At 44.9% G+C, this 17,669-nt stretch overlaps 1 protein-coding gene across 12 annotated transcripts in view; it reads right to left on the bottom strand.

The window, feature by feature from the left end:
- Positions 1 to 17,669, bottom strand: part of Mknk1 (MAPK interacting serine/threonine kinase 1) — a 45,773-nt gene that overhangs the window by 3,440 nt on the left and 24,664 nt on the right. For 7 of the 12 annotated variants that reach the window (XM_074080228.1, XM_074080225.1, XM_020178021.2 and 4 more), the window contains 8 exons: positions 17,460 to 17,533; positions 15,196 to 15,300; positions 11,817 to 11,872; positions 8,709 to 8,804; positions 7,014 to 7,208; positions 6,209 to 6,373; positions 4,990 to 5,033; positions 2,070 to 3,451 (listed from right to left, as the gene is read on the bottom strand). In XM_074080228.1, coding sequence (XP_073936329.1) covers positions 3,196 to 3,451; positions 4,990 to 5,033; positions 6,209 to 6,373; positions 7,014 to 7,208; positions 8,709 to 8,804; positions 11,817 to 11,872; positions 15,196 to 15,300; positions 17,460 to 17,533 — 991 coding nt within the window. In that variant the 3' untranslated portion in view covers positions 2,070 to 3,195. Of the gene's footprint in view, positions 1 to 2,069; positions 3,452 to 4,989; positions 5,034 to 6,208; positions 6,374 to 7,013; positions 7,209 to 8,708; positions 8,805 to 11,816; positions 11,873 to 15,195; positions 15,301 to 17,459; positions 17,534 to 17,669 lie in introns of those variants that run through there. The other 5 variants (XM_074080235.1, XM_074080234.1, XM_074080232.1 and 2 more) reach the window with 4 other exon arrangements.

Below are 17,669 nucleotides of genomic sequence, written 5' to 3'. Positions count from 1 at the left end.
GACAGGAGTGCTCAGGGTCTGATTGAACCAGTACTGGGACTGGGGCCAAGGCTTGCTAGCTGGATTTGAGGAATGAGGCCTGATGTCTGAGACACTCCAGATGGCTGGGATCAGCATTCTTCTTCTAAGGCACAGCCCAGTGTGAGTCCTGGAGTTGGGGGACTGCCTTCTACTATCGCAAGTTCTATGCCTGGATAGGGGTCTACCATCCCAGAGCTTCCCTGAGAGTATCTGCCATAACTGTCTCTGCCCAATAGAGCCAGGACTTCCCAGATGTCCCTGGGAATAGCAGCCAAGGCGGAAGTAGAACCCAGGGTCTCTGGCTCTTTACCATAGGCTCTTCCCCTAGAACAATGGCGGCTCCTTTGGGCAGAGGACTTCCTGAGCCAAAGGAAGGGGGAAGCTCATCTCCACCACTGGAACTGTGGTTTGAATAATTATGCCCCAGGAGACAACAGATGGAACTGAAACCATCATGGCTAACATTTATGGAGCACCTCCTATGTGTACCTGAACCACACTCAACACTTCTCACTTACTACTTTGTAACTTTCACAGCAGCACCATGAGCTAAGCACCATCATCCTCAATTATAGCTGAAGAATCTGTGAGTCTCAGAGATGAACTATCTTGCCCAAAGCCAGTAAGCAGCTGAGCTGCAATTTGAACTGGGGCAGCAAGGCTCTGGGTCCTAAACATCTCTGGAAGGAATTTCAGTTCCACCATTCATTCCTAGCTACACATCTGTAGTCAAATTATGTTTCCTTTCTTTGCTTTTTTTTTTTTTTTCATGTTAAGGAGGATAAAATAAAAGTACCTACCTCATAGGATTGTTGTGAAAATTAATACCAGTAAACTTCTTAGAATAAACCTGTTACTTGGGCTGGAGGGATAGCTCAAGTGTTAGAGCAAGCTCAAGGCCCCATACTGCCAAACCTCTGTACCACCACCACCACAAAAAAAAAAAAAATGCATTTGTTACTCAATAAGTGCACAAAAATGCTAGCAAAACCAAAGTGGGCACGAGTAGCATTTCAGCAAGCAGAGCTGTGCAAGGGATAGGGCCTTGCCATGTGGGTTAGGGTGGAGAGGTGAGTGAGGGCACAGCACGTGAGAGCATGGTTGTGGGAACGTGAGGAATGGCTTCAGCAAGATAGGGTAGGGACATGGTGGAGAGTGCTTGATCCTGAAGCCCTGAATGTCACATTACTATTGTGCCTAACCTGGAGAAGGCCTGACCAGGCTGGAACTGGTCTGGGTTCTGGGTTCCCAGGGGATGGGACTCTTTAGGTCAAAAGACTCAAGATTCTGCAGGTCTGCTTTCCTAGCTGCCCTCACTTCAGGTAGATGAAGAAGGGATGAGGGTGTGAGGTCATCAAGCATATGTAGGCATTCAGTGTGGGACAGCTGGTAGCCTGGCCATGGCCTGAGCCTAGAGCAAAGAGCCCCTACTTCTGCTCAGCCCTACCTTCTTGCCACCTCCTTGGGGATTTATGCAGGTCCTTCTTGCTCCAGCCTTCTCCAGTCTAGCTCTGGGATTATTACACAGGACAGTGTAAATGGAAGTCCTCTGCATGCTGTACAAAGAGGCTATGGGCAGGAGAGGTATCACTTTTCTTGGTTGCCAACTCTGGCAAGACAAGGGTAATCCTGGATGCTTTAAGAGCTCTTCAATAAAGGCTGAGTAATGCTATAGACAGAGGGGAAATGTGTTCCTGCCTGGGGTGGGTACAGGGACATTTACTAAAATGCCTTTTGAAGTTTGCTTATGTGACTGACACCACCTCAGTCTCTTCATGGGCAGCCCATAAAAAGCTGAGGCTATTTCTTACTCATCACTGGGTCCTGGCAGAAGAAGTAATTGATATATGTTTGAAGAATTTCATGTCCTCATCGAAAACCAGAAAAGCTATGTCTCCATCTTGCTTTATGCATCAAATGTGGTGTTGTATTTGGAGGTCCTCACAAGGGCTTCTTCTCCCTACTTGGCTGGGCTCAGGCTCATTCCTGGAGCTCTGTTTCCCCCTTAGGTCTGAAGATAAAGAAAGGTCCACTAAGTACAACACAGCTATAATTTAAAATAGTTTTATTTAAATAAGCACAATGTATGATAGCATCATAGTGGTTGTGTTGTATAAGCATCTGTCTGACATATACAAATCTATTCCACTAGGTAACTCAACAGCTTATCTGACAATGGCTCAACTTTCATGCTCTCAGGCAGCAAGCACCACATCCTTCAGACCAGGGCAGTGGGGCTGCCTCCCATTTGGTTTCACCCCAGGCACAGCGCTCCATCTAACTGCCCTGGATCTGTGCCACTCTCATACAATACCTGGGGGACAGCAGCAGCAGACGCTGACGCTGTCTCTAAGGTGTTCATCATAGTAACAGCTTCAAACCAATTAGGACTGTAGCAAATAGCTGATTAAAATCCAAGTATATGGAGATTCCCCTCTGGAAAGTCCATAGGCTTATGGGAGAGTTTAAAATTCCATGTTTGCTGGAAGAAGATGGTTAAAAGAACTTTTTTTTTTAAATGAAATAATACTGACTTTAGCAGCAATCACAAACAAGGAAGAGGATGATAAATGAGGAACACATTTTGGTCATGGCAAAGAAAGATTAAGTGCTTCTCCGTGTTACAGACTGGAAGACTGATCTGGCTTCCTGAAGAAGGAGGGCTCCTTGCCCTTCCTGAATTGAGGGGAAAGCTTTGCTCAGTCAAGGGAGAGGACAGGCAAAGAGGACATCCAGAGGACAGAGGAAGGTGAAAGGACCGCCAGAGGAGGGTGACAGTGCAGAGAGGGAAGAGGCATATATGTGGGTAGCCTCTGTCAGCTTCTTGAAGCTGGCTCCCTGAAGGCTGCAGCCCCAGCCACAGCAGCCTCAGCTCCAGAGCAGGCTGGATCCAGGATCTGCAGGCATGTGAGCAGGTGGAGCCCAGCAAAGAGATGTCTCTGCTGCAGGCGATTATGCAAAGTGACAAGTGATTGCTTTCCTTTTCAAAGACAACCTCTTCAGAAAAAGCTTTTTCCTCCAAGGACCCTGGGGAAATGGGGGTTGGGTGGGAACCCCAGGGCCTTTGTGGCTGGAAGAAGTCTGATTGGAGATGTAGAGCAGGCCCCCTCTGCCTTCTCTGCAGACTCTGGCCTCACAGGTTTCCAGGGGGGCAATGTCTGGACAGACCTAGGCCTATGAGGTGTGACTGGCGTGGTTCAGTTCGGTGGCTGTTGGGCACACTTCTGTTTCTCCACTGCGGCCTGCCTGGGCCAGGGCCCGCCGGCGGGCCAGGCGAGACTTGGATGGAGGGGAGAGCTTCATGGAGCAGAGGCCTTCAGCTAGGGCCTCCCTCTCCTCAGCCAGTTCATTTTCCTCGTGCTGAGACAGCTGGCGGTTAAGGGCAATGGCCTCAGCTGCAAAGAGTGTCAGGTCCATGGTGCTGCTGTTCCTTCAGAGGCCAAGAAAGGCACAAGAGAGAGGCAGAACCCAGGGTCAGCCACTTCAATGCCGGGGATGTGCCCATTCACTGCAAGGTTCTATACTCCCGGGAGACTTATTTTCCTGAACCACAAGCTGCTCTCTAAAGCCTGGGTTTTAGAATCTTGCTTGAATGAGACTAGAATGGCCTTTGAGCTCAAGTACAGTCCCTGTGCTGGGCAGACCCCTTCTCTGGGTTCTACCACTCTGCACACAGGTCTTCCTGAGGCAGGGCAGGGAGCACTGGAACAGAGGCTGTGCTATTTATGTCTCTGTCCCTAGAACCAGCTTAGGGTCAGCATATGACAGGCACTTTGACTTTGCCAAATAAATCATCTAAGGGTGATCTGAGGCATCTGGAGTAGCTGCACAGAATCAGATGGGAACCCCACCTGGGCAGCAGTGGCTGAGGTAAATGAATTGAGACTGGCAGCATGAAATCTTCCTGTGTAATTCCTAAAAGCTGCTCATGAGGCTGGGTCCCCAAGGGTTTCCCATCCAACTTTGCTCCAGCCCTATAGAGTAGAGCTTGCTGGGAACATCTCTAGCTGTTGAAAGGCTCTGTAGCCAAATATACTACTACTGTGTGGCCTTGAGCAAGTTAACTTGATCTCTCTGTTCCTCAATTTTCTCACCTACAAAATGGGGATAGGAAAGGCTTACTTTAAACTTGTGAAGATTATGGATATTAATACAGTGATGTGCATAACATTTCAGTCAAGGACACACAACATAAATGATGGTGGTCCCATTGATGATATCATCTAGTGTCACCACAACTGTCTAAGTTTGTGTAAGTACTCTATGATGTTCACAAATGATAAAATTGCATTTCTTTTTCTCCCCTTTTTTTGGTGCTGGGGATTGAACTCAGGGCCTTATGCAGGCTAAGCACATGATCTACCACGAGCTGCACCTCCAGCCCAAGGAAATCATATATCTATTGATACATTTTTAAAGGTTTATCCCTGTCACTGAACAACACTACTGTATTTTAAAAGCCCTTAGCACCACATCTGATGTATGCTCAGTATTTAAGACACGAGGATCATCATCATTACTTTCTGTCTACTAGTGTATGTGTCAACTCTGCCTTATAGTGCCCCTAACTCCCACTACTTTCACCAACTTTAAAAGCAGAAGGACACCCCAGTTTGAATGACTCGCAGATAAGGTCTGTCCTTAGCTTGTAAATGATGACTGGCAGTTAGACTTCAGTGGGTATGGAAAACAGGTGTTTTCCTTGAAAACACTGCAAGGAGGGGCCTTAAAGGTGCTGGGGGGCAGAGGAAGCAATCTAGGTGGAGGAAGGGAAGACAGAGATAGTTCTACCTGGATGGAAGAGAGTGAAGTAGGGATTGAGGAGAAGGGGCCAGTAAACCCCTCTGGAGAAGGGTACTTGGGACTGAAGATGGGCTCCCCATCTCCCACCTCCACCCCAATGTGGCTGAGGGCCTGAGAGAAAGTCAAAGCCAAGGAGACAGCACTGGGTGTGGTTGGAACATTTACCTCTGGAGGACTTGCGGCGTGGGGAGTCCCCTTTCTGGAGCTTGCTAGAATGGGAAGGACAGATTGTGGGTAAGCACTGCTCCCTCCTTCCAAGAGCTGCCCCCACCCAGGCTAGCCCAGAGGGGACAGGTTACTATAGGCATATGGCCCAGCACAGGGGACTTGGCTATGTTTGTCTGCAGGATCAGACCTTCCAAGAACAAATCAAGAAAGGTACATTCTGAAATCACAGTGGCTTCTGAATGTATACCTTTTTCTCCCTGCCTGGCAAAGTCCTGATTGCCAAAACCCAGTTCAAGGGTCACTTCCCCTAGGAAGCAGTCCCCTTCTCTGCCACTTCCCCAACCTTGTCCCAAGCAGAGGTGGGCCCTTGCCCCTTTGTGCCCCTAGTACTTTCTACAAGCATCCATTATGCTGTCCTGCAATGTCTACCTCTCTTCATTAGAGTCTGAGGACAGGCCTAGGTTCTCCTTATCTCTGCTGCTCAGCTCTGGCATGGAGTGGGTGCTCAATCTGGGGTGGCTGAGAATTAACCAATGAGCCATTTTGAGATCAGGTCCTCATTTGTGACACAGGCTAGCAATGCTTGCTTACTTTCCACTGGCAGGGTGACTTGAGGCTGGCTCGGGCTTGGCAAACTAAGGACACACAGACCCCTTGGAGGGGCAGAGGTCTGGTATCATGACTAACCAAGGAGGATGTTTAAAAAATGTTTTCTAGTGAAGACTTGGATTCTGAGCTTAGGGACAACACCATCACTTGCCTAGCAGGCCCTGGCACCCAGACCCCCCAGGCCACAAGGAAAACCTTATGCCCCAGTGCAGCCAAACAAGCTGCAGGACAGCAAGGCCTTGCTTGCTTCTGGGTGCTCTTACCAAATCATGGTTTTGTATAAGAATATGCAGGTCCTAACTGACAATACCAGGCTGCCTCCTGGGGTGAGAACCTTTGGAGACATGTGCCAAATTCCCCAGAGGGGTCAGTCATAGTTTGGTCTGCGGCCAAGGTTAGGGACAAGTCTATGGCATGAAGGGGTCAGCTGGGGCTGAGAGAAGAGCCGGCTCACTCTGCATGTAGTGACTGAAGCTGCTGGCTCACCTTCCTTCAGCTGTGGGTACCCACCCAGGCTGGTGGTTGGCCTTTGCTGGAATGACAGCAAACACTCTACCACACTGCAGACCTGTAGAGATGCATGCCATCGCTCCCTGGAGTCACTCACCCCCTGCACCCACGGGTGCTGAAGAACTTGGGCGGCACTGAGTCTCTGCTTTGCATCTCGAACCAGGAGCTTGGAGATGAGGTCTTTGGCTTCATTGGAGATGTGAGCCCAGTCCTTGTCAGGAAACTCATACTTGCCTTCCTGGATGCTCTCAAACAACTTGTTCTAGGTAAAGAAGATTCCTCCTGATGCCACAGTGGCCAAGGATGGGCAGGATGTGCCTATCATTGATCTGATCACCCTGGCTCCAACTGACCCCAGCTGCAAAGCCTGCTCATCGCCTGAAGATGCTATAGATTGGGGCCTCTTCTCAGACCCTCTCACTCTCCTCTAAACCTCCAAACAATACAGAATGCCCTTCACAGGCTATGCTACGTGGAGGGCTGGAGGGGTGAGGGTGGAGAATACTGCCTCTAGAATGAAACCTAATTCCTTGGGCTTTCAGAGAGGGCCTGCTGTGAATTGGCTCCTGGCAATTTCCCAGGCTTTGTCTCCTGCCACCATCAATCTATGTTTGTCTCGTCTTCCCTGTACACATGAGGCTGTTTCATACCTCTAGGTCTTTGCCTATGCCATTCATCCTACTTATATTTCTCCTTCTCCTCCAGTAATTCTTCCCTGAACTTCCAGCTGGGCTGAGTACCCAACTATCCTTATTTCATCTGTGGCTTCCCTGACAGAGAGGCAGGGGCATTGCAAACCCCTTCTAGATCAGGAACAATCACCCATCTCAGTCCTGCATGGCACCCCACAGCCATGCTGATCCCAGCAGGGCTTGTGCGGTGGGCCCCAGGGCTATACTCACCTGGCATACCCTACACACCTCTCCTCGGTCCCAGCCACAGTCAGCCCCACAGTGTCCTACAAAAGGGGGATAGCCACTCAACATGATGTAGAGGACCACACCCAAGCTCCACAGGTCACAGCGCTTGTCGTAGAAAGTGGCTTCATCCCTGAAGACTTCTACCACCTCAGGGGCCATGTATTCTGCAGAGCCGCACTGTGGGGTCAGGGTTTGGGGCAAGGGGAGATGGCAAAGAAGAGAGAATGAGTCCAAGGAAAAGGGATGGCAAAGTAAAGAGTGTAACTTGAACATGAAGTCAGAGAACAGAGGTCCTCAGGAAAGCCAGAGGGCTTGCCCGTTACCACCAAGGCATAAAGAGAAGCTTAAACTGAGTCCCTCATGCTCTGTGGACCACATGGCTAGTTCCAAGTCACCTTCTTGTGTTTTCAGGTCCTTCTTCAGTGGCAGAGATCTTGGTCAAGAAGCCCCAGGTGCCCCTTCCTGCCTCAGTTATCCATAATCAGACCAAGCATGTATAGGGAGGGACTTAATGCCAGGAATGTGGTCTAGGAGGGAGATCCAGTTCCATCCAGCAGGGACGCCTTAAAGTGATTCTTGCTTAGTTTCCCCACTAGCTCAGAGCAAGGAAAGATAAGGGTTTAGAATTAGAAGACCATCAAAGTTAGAGGAACTCTGATGACAAATCCAATCTTCCCAATCGCCCCTCCCATTTATACTGAGAAAGGCAAAGCCCAAGATGGAACACAGGGCATAGCAGTGCAGACCCAGGCCAGGATCCAGGATTTCTCCCACCCTTGCACAGAAAACTGCTGAGAAGAATAAAAACATATTCGTTTTGCTCCCCTCTTCATTATTTCAGGTTGAGAAACGCCCCCCATTCCCAGCCCACAAAGCTAATTTAATTGGAAGATGGTGAGTACTCTTGAGAAAGGATATTATCTTTGTTACTGGCAATTAGAGTTAATGACTTTGATAACAAGGTAGCCCTGTGTGTTAGAAGTTAATATAGAAACATTCCTAATAATGTTGCTTAGAATAAGATACAATATAGGCATTTTTAAAGGCATGTCTTAAAAAAAAGGCTATTAGGAAAACTCATTTATGAAGCATGCAAATCTCAAAAGAATCATTCTAATTATAGTGTATCAAGTACGTACAAGAGATGTCTTAGAAAGAAGTGGTTTCCAGCAGCACCATCTGGGCGTGAAATATGAAGTAGGAGAAGCAAAACGACAAGCAGTCCTAAGTGCACGTAGCTGGGCACCACAGTTTCGCCACAGAGACTGCTTCCCTCGTCGGGAGGACAACTCCCATCCTCCACCACAAGGGGGATGTGCTGACTTTGGCAGAGGGAATTGTACTCAGAGTTATACACATATCTTATATGCAACAGGACCAGCCTGGGAGTAGTGTGTTTTCACCTGGGACAGGAGTCAGGACACAGTCTGTACTGTGGAGAAAATTGGTCTCTTCACTAGGACCCAGCCCAAAGTAAAGTTCCAATGTCAGTTTCACTAGCAATAGGGTAGGGGTGGGTTTGGGAGCTACCAATAAACCACTGAGCCAAAGGATGATTCAGGCCTGGGAAGTGCTATAGGTTTTTCTTCCTCAGCTCTGTTCTGCATGCCACAGCTTTAGATCGGACACTACACATGCATAAAGCAGGAAGGACCCAGAATAGACAGCAGCACGTACCGGAGTGGTCAGCTCTGGTGTGGTTATGGGTGTGCAGGAGTTGTTCAGTTTCACCCCACTGCCCAAGTCAAAGTCACAGATTTTCACCAGAGACACCTGTAAAGACAAAATCCAGAGGCCACAGATTAAAAAGCTGGAGGGCATGAGGAGACCAGCATGACTAACGAGTGCACGGTTGTATGGTCATCGCACACAAGCCCACTCTGTCTACAAGGACATGTTTACTCCCCTTGGGTTAACATCTGAGGGCTGTTTCCAAGGTGTGCTCTTCCTCAAGCTCTCTTCTTACTTCCCGACTAAAGAGAAAGATGGGTGAACTAGATAATGTGAAATTGCTATATACTTAGTATGATAAGAATGGAAGTCTGGCCAGCAAATGATAGAAAGACAGTCCCGTCACAGCCCACTTGATGTAGGACAGAGAACTTGGGAGTAAAAGCCTTGACGACATCAGGTGGCTTAAGGTGATCAACATGTCTTGGTTTGTTTGCTTGGGACTTTGTTGGTATAATCATTGAAAGTTCTGGGAAAACTTGGATGGTTGGTCACACTGGGTGACATCAACTCAGCAGTTAAGCGTAGCAGAACTGGCTTCTGTGCCTGAGCCCAAGACAAAGTGACTTGTGTGTGAAGCCCAAGTAAGATGTCTGTGTTGCAAAGGAGAGAGAAGGAAGACAACACAGAAAGGGAATTGAAAATGTTGGTCTGTGGATCTCAGCTCACCTGTACACCTGCCAGGAAGGCCTGGGCAAGTCTTCCAACTTCTTTCCTTTCTCCACTCTCTATTCCCAGCCTTCTTTTTCTAATTCTTTCTGCTTTTTCACTTAGCCTCTCTTTCTTTCATTGTGGTAAGATAAAAACATAAATGTCATTGTAGGCATTCTTGTTTGTTTTCAGGCAGAGTCTAACTGTGTAGACCAGGCTTGTCTTGAATGCCTATGCAACCCAGGCTGGCGTCAAACTCCCAATCCTCTTGCCTCAGCCTCCCAAGTGCTGAAATTACAGGCATGCACTACCACATTTGGCTTTTTAAGCCATTCTTAAATGTACAATTCAGTGGCATTAATAACATCCATACTGTTCTACCACCATCACCATCATGTTTCTAAAACCTTTCTGTCACTCCAAACAGGAACTAAACTCCAGCAATAACTGCCCATTCTGTTACCTGCAACCCAAATAACTCTATCTACGTTCTGTCTTTATTAATTAATTGCTCTATTTCAGATATTTCATATAAGTGAAACATATAATATTTATCTTTGTGTGCCTGGCTTCTTTCACTAAGCATAATGTTTTCAAGGTTTATTTATGGTGCAACATATATCAGAACTTCACTATTTTAAGGCTGAATAGTGTCCCATCATACATATGGACTTCACTTTGTTAATCTATTCATCTGTTTATGGGCACTGGTTGTTTCACCTGTGGCTATTGTGAATAACTGTAATGTACATTAGTATACAAGTATCTATTCTAGTCTCTGTTTTCAATGTTTTGGGTTTATACGAGGAGAATTTCTGAGTCATATGGTATTTTTGTGTTTATCCTTTTGAAGAACTGCCAAACTGTTTTCTACATTTTATATTTTCACCAGCAATGTACAATGGTTCCAATTCCTCTACAACCTCACCAGTATTTGTCATTTTCCATTTAAAAATTATGGCTATCCTAGTAGGTGTGTACTGGTGTTTTACTACATATAGCTTTGATTTGCAATTTCTTCATGACTAAGGATACTGAACATCTTTTTATGTGCTTGTTAGCCATTTGTAGATCTGCTTTAAAATGTCCATTCAGGACATTTAAAATTTTTTTAAATTAGGTTGTGTTTTTGTTGTTGAGTTTCAAGACTTCTTTATATATTTTGGACATTAAGCCCTTATCAGATATATGATTTGCAAATATTTTCTCCCATTTTGTAAGTTATCTTTTCAGTTTTGTGATAATGTCCTTTGATATTTAGCCTCTCTATAGTTTTAACAACCACTAAAAAAAAGGAGCAACAACACATATATCATGAAGAACACATGAAACAAATGACCTGTAAATCAGAGGAATAGGAGGTTTGGAACACCTATTGAGTCTTGGGGTCAGGCTACCATAGTTTTAGTCTAGACTCTCCTATCAGCCAGCTGAGTAACTTTCTTAATCTGAGTTTCAGTTTCCTCATCCATAAAATGAACATAATAATTGTATCTCTACCTCAAGACATTTTATAAATACTAACTATGCAGAAGTGCCTGGCAGTGTAAACACTTGAGAAATGTTAGCTGTAATTATTATGAATAATTGTAATAATGACAAATTATAAAGTACTATGTTAGAACCACCAACAGAAAAGTCCTAAGATCTTACTAGAGCTAATACATTATCAACTCTACAAACAGCTGTATGTAGCAGGCTGACTCATATATTCATTCATAGACATTCCTTATGTTTGAGTATGGCTTCATTCACACCAAGACATGTTGCTCTTGCATATGCACTTGTATGTACACATATGAAGCTGTGAACATTACCAGGGCCTACATCTCTTCTCAAACACAGGATTTGTCGAATTCACACACACTGATGGAAATGAAAACACTTCCATTTATTAGTAGGTTGGGTTAAGGCAATGTTTACAATAGGTTGCATTTGTTCCACATGAAGCATCAGTGTTTTCTTCTTAATGGGCACCTCTGAAAATAGAAATGGGAACAAAGTCTTTTCAAGAACTTGCTTCCTATTTATTAGTTCTAATGGTGGACACCATCTGGCATATATACCATATTCCAAATATCATTCATGGGATGTGCTCATGTGAAACAGCTGCTTCTTACATCAATTGCTTTAAGATGGGTGTGCTGGACAAAAAAATATTAATTTTGTGCAGGTCTCATATATGTTACAAGCTTGCAGGCTTAAGCCAACATAAATGATAAAGAGCAAAGAAAGAACAAGAACTAACTACTTGAAACATTACATATTAGGTACAACATTCTCATGCATTCATAATAATCAGCTGGTTCTGAGGCCAAGAGAACTGCTAAACAATCTGTATTGGGAGCAGGGTGGCATTCCTGATCTGTATGAACTGTAACATTCTAGTCAGGCCCTAAATACCTTTTCTGATGATTCACACAATATATTTTCTGGCTTCAGATCACGGTGAGCAATGCCTGAAATTATGAACAGCAAAGAAATGGTTAACATATGCACATAATTATCAAACATTCCACACACAATTAATTCTTTCCAAATGCTGTTGTTCGCAGATTAATTCCCAATTATGGTACATTAAAAAATCAACGAGCTGCAGGAGGCAGAAGTAACCAGAGACACAAACCAAAAGCAGTTGATTCTGTGAGTTCTTTTGAAGCAGAGGCTTTAGAAGTCTGGCAGGGATAAGAGGGCTAAATGAATCCCAGCCAGCCTACTTTCATCACTGCAAAGACAACCAAGAATTCTTATTGTGCTGCCTGCTGCAAAGCACAGGCAGAGAGCTCTGCAAGTGACAATGCTTGGAACAGCAATGCAGAAATAATTAGTGCCTTGTTTAAGAGCATCTCAGGGGGCTTAGACTGCTCTACTTCATTTCTTCTGTGTAGCTGATTAAAAACAAAAACAATGGATTCTTTCTATGTGATTCTTTGAATATTCAGAGGACTAAGTATTAGTTAGCAAATCTCCCAAAGGCTTGTCCAATTTCCTTCTCACCTGCTTGGATGTCCAAGGCAGCCCTGCCTGTAGCAGGACAAAAGCAGTTTTGGCCTGAGTCTGTTCTTCAGGAAAGCTGCCCCAGCATTTAGGCCAGAGGACTGCAAATAGTAGCTGACCTCATGAGGGGTTAAAAGCTGTTGATCTGGCTAAGAAGGTACCTAGGGGAAAGTCATCTTCCAACTACAGAAAGGGACAAAGAACCAACAGACAGGGCCATGGTGTTCTGATGGAGAACACAGAAGTCTCCTTTTCCTCCTTCTTTCCACAGTATGCACAGCATGGAGACATGAGGCCTGGGAGGTTGAGTAAGAGTCAAATAGCTCCTCCTTCAAAGGCCTGGAAATTAGCAGAGGACTCTTGGGATAATGGGGAAAGCAGACTCTGTCTTACTCAAACTCTGCACAATCAACTTCTTAGGCATCCTTCCGATTCCCTACTTAGAAGGCAAAGGTGCCAGCGCACCTAAGGCACTCCGCTAGAGAGGAAAAAACTGAGCTCCAGCATGCTAAGTAACTTCATCAGTCACCAAATTGAAATGAGAACCCAGAGCAACTCGGCCCAGCCTGCACAAATTGAGTCAGGCTACCGCTTGCTGCACTAAAAGTGAAGAATATTTTCCATTATAGCAAGTGCTCCCACAGAAGGATCACGAGCCACACATAGAGCCTTACTCTTCAAATAGGTGCCCGTGGCCTACTCGTCCCTCAGTCGGAAGAACTCTGGGAGCCAGGCTATAATAATGGGCCTACCTGAGTGAGCGCACCAGCCATCCAGCCACTCTGGTTCATTTCCCAGAGGTTAAGCTGTAGTGTGTCCAGTATTTAAAAGTAAGGAACTTGTTTCAGGGCTGACCCATTCTTGCCCAATTCATCTTCCCAGCATGAAATTATTTAGAAAACAGCCAAGTTCAGCTGGAAATCGTTTTTCATCCCCTCCAACTTCTAGTCACATGGGCAACTAGCCAGCTAGACGTTAACAAGCACTTCACGGCTCCTAAGACAGCACAGGCCTCCATTCCCTTCAGTGCATTCTTGTAAATAAATAAATAAATAAATAAACAAACCGCCTTTACCCCTCCTCCAAGGTATAGCTCTTGTAAAAAGCGTGACCCAGTTTTGCAATCTACAGAGGTAGCTTGGGGAACAGTTGTAAATCTTTGTCAGGCAGGTGTTACCTACATGCATCCCAGCTTTCAGAAACAGAACTGCTGCTATTCATCATGCTGTGGAAGGTACAGACACCCCCTTCTAGGAATTTTCAGCCCAGGTACAAGTCAGGGTCCCAACATGGATACTGTCAGTTTGCAGATCTCTTTCAGCTACTGGAGGAAACCAGGTAGCACCAATGAGCCTGAATCTCTTGGACACCTGCCTCACCAAGCTACACTGGATTGCTGGCACAAAGTGGATGGGCGGGCGGCATGCGCACAGTTGGTCCTGAGCACTCACAACCAAGGTGGCTGGCCACAATCCTGAAGGGAGAGAAGCTAAGTCACAAATTATTTGCTCTACCTCTATCCGCCACCAGGCAGAAGGTGGAATTACTTTAGGGGAATTAATATTCAGAATAAAAATGCTTTTGCATGGTTGGGGATGAGGTTGGAGGAAATAACATTTAATGAGGAACAGCTATGTGCCAGGAACTATGCCCACCTGTGCAAACCACACGCACACACACACACACACACACACACACACACACACACACACACACACGATACATACAGAAGATGCACAAAACTACATAAGTAAATACATGTACTTTAGGTTTACAAGAGTGCTTAGTCCATAAAGAGTGCTGTGTAAGTGTTAACTACCATGGATGACATTATCATCTCTCCTAATCCTCACCATAGCTCTATGGGGTAGGTGTTATTGCTGAAAGAACACACAGCTGGAAGAGAAGTGAAGCCATAACTCATTTTTCCCCCCACAGTGCTGCTGTTCAACATGTAATAGTCCAACAGATTTATGGAAATGTAAAGACATGTAAGTGTCTTTACAAATTAATTGCAAAAAGATTTAATTCACTACAAAAGTTCTTAAATTATCAGTCCTGGAAAGGGACTATAAACTGAAGTGTACTTCAAACAATGGCAACCTGCTTAGTTACCACTGTGAGGTTTGACAGACAACACAAACTTGTGTATGAATACAAAAATGCATTTTTAAAAGTTTGGTGCATTGTACACACCTATAATTCCAACACTTGGAAAGCTGATGCAGGAGGATCAAGAGTCTGAGGCCAACCTGGGCTACATAGTGAGACCCTGACTAAAAAACAAAAAACAAAACAAAAATATTTTTATTTACTGTGAACAAGATACATAAAAACTGCACACATGCTATCACACCAATTTTGAAGGGAAACAGGTCACATACTTCAAAAGACTAAAAGGAATGACACTAAAATATTCATAGTAGGATTAATCATGCATGAGTTCTACATTCTTCATCAAGAAAAGAGAGTCCTCTACACAGTCAAGGTGTACACACTCACACATGCCTTGACTGATGTGAAACTCATTCCTTTTCTTCCTTCTTGCTCCTGTATCTACATCCTGCTTCATAGCTCCACCATCTCCCCACCATTCACAGTGTAGTCTAGGAGCCATAATAGACGGCCTCCACTTCCCCTTCCCTGGTAGGCATATTCAAATCTTGAGCTGCCTGCCAGCTAGACCACCTCCTGGATAAATCCCCTGGCAGGCCTGTACCATCTCCCTTGCTATCCAGAGCCTGGTCAGCCCAACCTGCCCAGCCAAGGAAGAAGCTTGGATCACCTTTGGTGTGCAGGAAGTCAAGGGCAACAGCAACGTCTCGAACCACTCGACTGGCTTCTAGCTCATTGAAGTACTTCCGCTTCTGGATGTGAGTTAGGATGGATCCTGAGGGGCAAAGGGGACATGGAAGAATGCCTTTGCAGGCTTTAGTAAGAATAACTTCTCAGAGGCCAAGTTTTCACAAGTTTGGGATGGGGACATAGGCCTATTCAAGGCTAAATGTCTAGCATTAAGTATGATGTCTGGCACAGAGGAGGGCCCAGCATATGTCTGTCTGTTGAACAAAATTAGACAGCTACATTCTATGCCTGTCTATGAGTTCAGAAATGACAGAGAACAATTATTTATATGGCAAAAAAAATTAATGCCAATGGGAGTGATTTGGCTTCTGATAACAAAAGGAACTAGGAGTGAATACACATGGGGCTAGGAGACCTTAGGGACATTTCCTCCCCTGAAGCTGAGCTCAGATTCAAACAAGAACACATCCCTTCCAGTGGAAATACTGCCCTCCCCCCCACCACTAGATACCTAAGTTAGAAACCAGGGCAAAACTACTTTTCCTCCTGAACTTCCCCCTATGTTATTAATATTTTGTTGGCAATGAAACAGTTATTTAGTTACTATGTTCCAGGTACTGTGCAATGTTCTTTAAATAAATTCTCAACCGTAATTGTACCACAAAATGGATAGTTATCTGCATTTTACAGATGGGCATCTAGATGCCAAGAAATGGTTAAGTAACTTGCCTGAGACTATGCAGCAGTAAGTGTTGGAGCCAGGATGTAGTTTGGCTTCAGAGCCTGTACAGACTTCCCATCAGCAGGACTGTAGTCAGACTGCTGGGGAAATGGACTGCTCTGAGCCAGACACACTGTTTACTCCTTGGGTCTGGCCTCAGTACAGCTACATTCTAAGTGATATGGCTACAGAAGACCCAGCTGCATTCAGCATTCCAAACATGTAATTCACAGTCTGGGGTGGGGTGGGGCAACAACAGGCTTGGCTTCATGTGGTGTGTACTCACTACCGGAAGCCTATAGTTCTAGGCTGAAGATGTAATTTCTGTGTCCTAAAAATGGCTCATGCTTACTTATTGTCTATTTTGTTTGTTTGGTTTTTTTTTTTTGTATGGGGAGGAGATCAGAGAAGGAAAAGGACTGCCAAAAATCTAACTGCCAGATGAAACAGTCAAAGGATCCCACCATGTTAGGGAACATCCTCAGAAAACAAGCTCCTAGCAAGGCTCTGACTTGCCTTACAATCGTAAGTCTCTTGTTTCTAAATTTGTTAAAAGGGAAGGCAGAGTAATAGTCTACATACTTCTAAGGCTATCCTCAGCCTACCTGGTTGTTTTAATAATATTATCAGCTAATGTTTATTGAACCATCAATGTCTACAGGGCACAGTGTTATACATTTTGCATGAATTATCTTATTTAATCTTCACAGTAACCCCATGAGGTAGGTGCTACCAATATCTCTATTTTACAGAGGAGAATGCTGTTTGGGAAAGGTTAAGGGCCTTGCCCATGGAACAAAGTAACATGGCTGGCAAGTGATGGAGCTAGACTTAAGCTTAGTTTTGTTGGTTTCTAAAGCATGCCCCCTTGACCATCAAGTCCCTTTGTATAGCCCTCCACTCAGCTCCACACATCTCTATAACCTTTACCTTGCAAATGTGTTTTATGGTTGGGTGAGGGATGGGACAGAAAGCATTTCTCTACTGCCTTTGCTATGTCAGAAAAGTAACTTAAATGATATATGGGTGATATAAGGGTGGGTGACAGCAGTATGGTGTAGGGCAAGAGTGGCATCCTTCCACTTGAAGGGTGGCATGTTCTTGGCTTCCCCTTTATCCTAGGTCTGTGTCCCAAACAATGGGGCCTTCCTCTCTTCTGTTTAGCCTTTCTAGATTTCACAATGTAAGCCAGAGCTTCCTTCTATCCCATATTTAATTTAGTTAAATAGTGAGCCTGTCAAAACTGGGGATTGATAAATTGCTCACTAAATGTATCTATATATGACTCCTATTATAATGAAAAGGCATTTACTGAATGTTCACACAGGTGACATTCTAAGCGCTGCAAAATGCTAATTATCATCCTTCCCTCCGGCTTCCCTTCTCCCAAATCAAGGGCAGTTTTTAAGTCCTTCATCCTTTTCATTAGCTTGACTCATTTTAGAAGTCTCTGGGATTCATGATGGATGATCACCACCCTGAGTCTTAATCCGAAGTCCAAACACATATTCAACAAGAAGTACCTCCTTGCAATTTCTCAAAGACCAAGTAAAACCTGGTGTCATCTTCAAAGAACTCAATCAGCTCCAAAATGTTCCTTAAATAGAGAAAAATAGGAGAGGGAAATGGGGAGGGGGAATGGTATTGTATATTAAAGTCCATTTACAAATACACAATAAAAAATATACAATGCCCTGTAGTAGGACAGAAACAACTTGAAATCAGAATGCTTA

The sequence above is a fragment of the Castor canadensis genome, chromosome 7, assembly GCF_047511655.1.
Source record: "Castor canadensis chromosome 7, mCasCan1.hap1v2, whole genome shotgun sequence".
NCBI lineage: Eukaryota > Metazoa > Chordata > Mammalia > Rodentia > Castoridae > Castor > Castor canadensis.
Note: the sequence above shows the minus strand (reverse complement) of the source record. Positions and strands in the feature narration are given on the sequence as shown.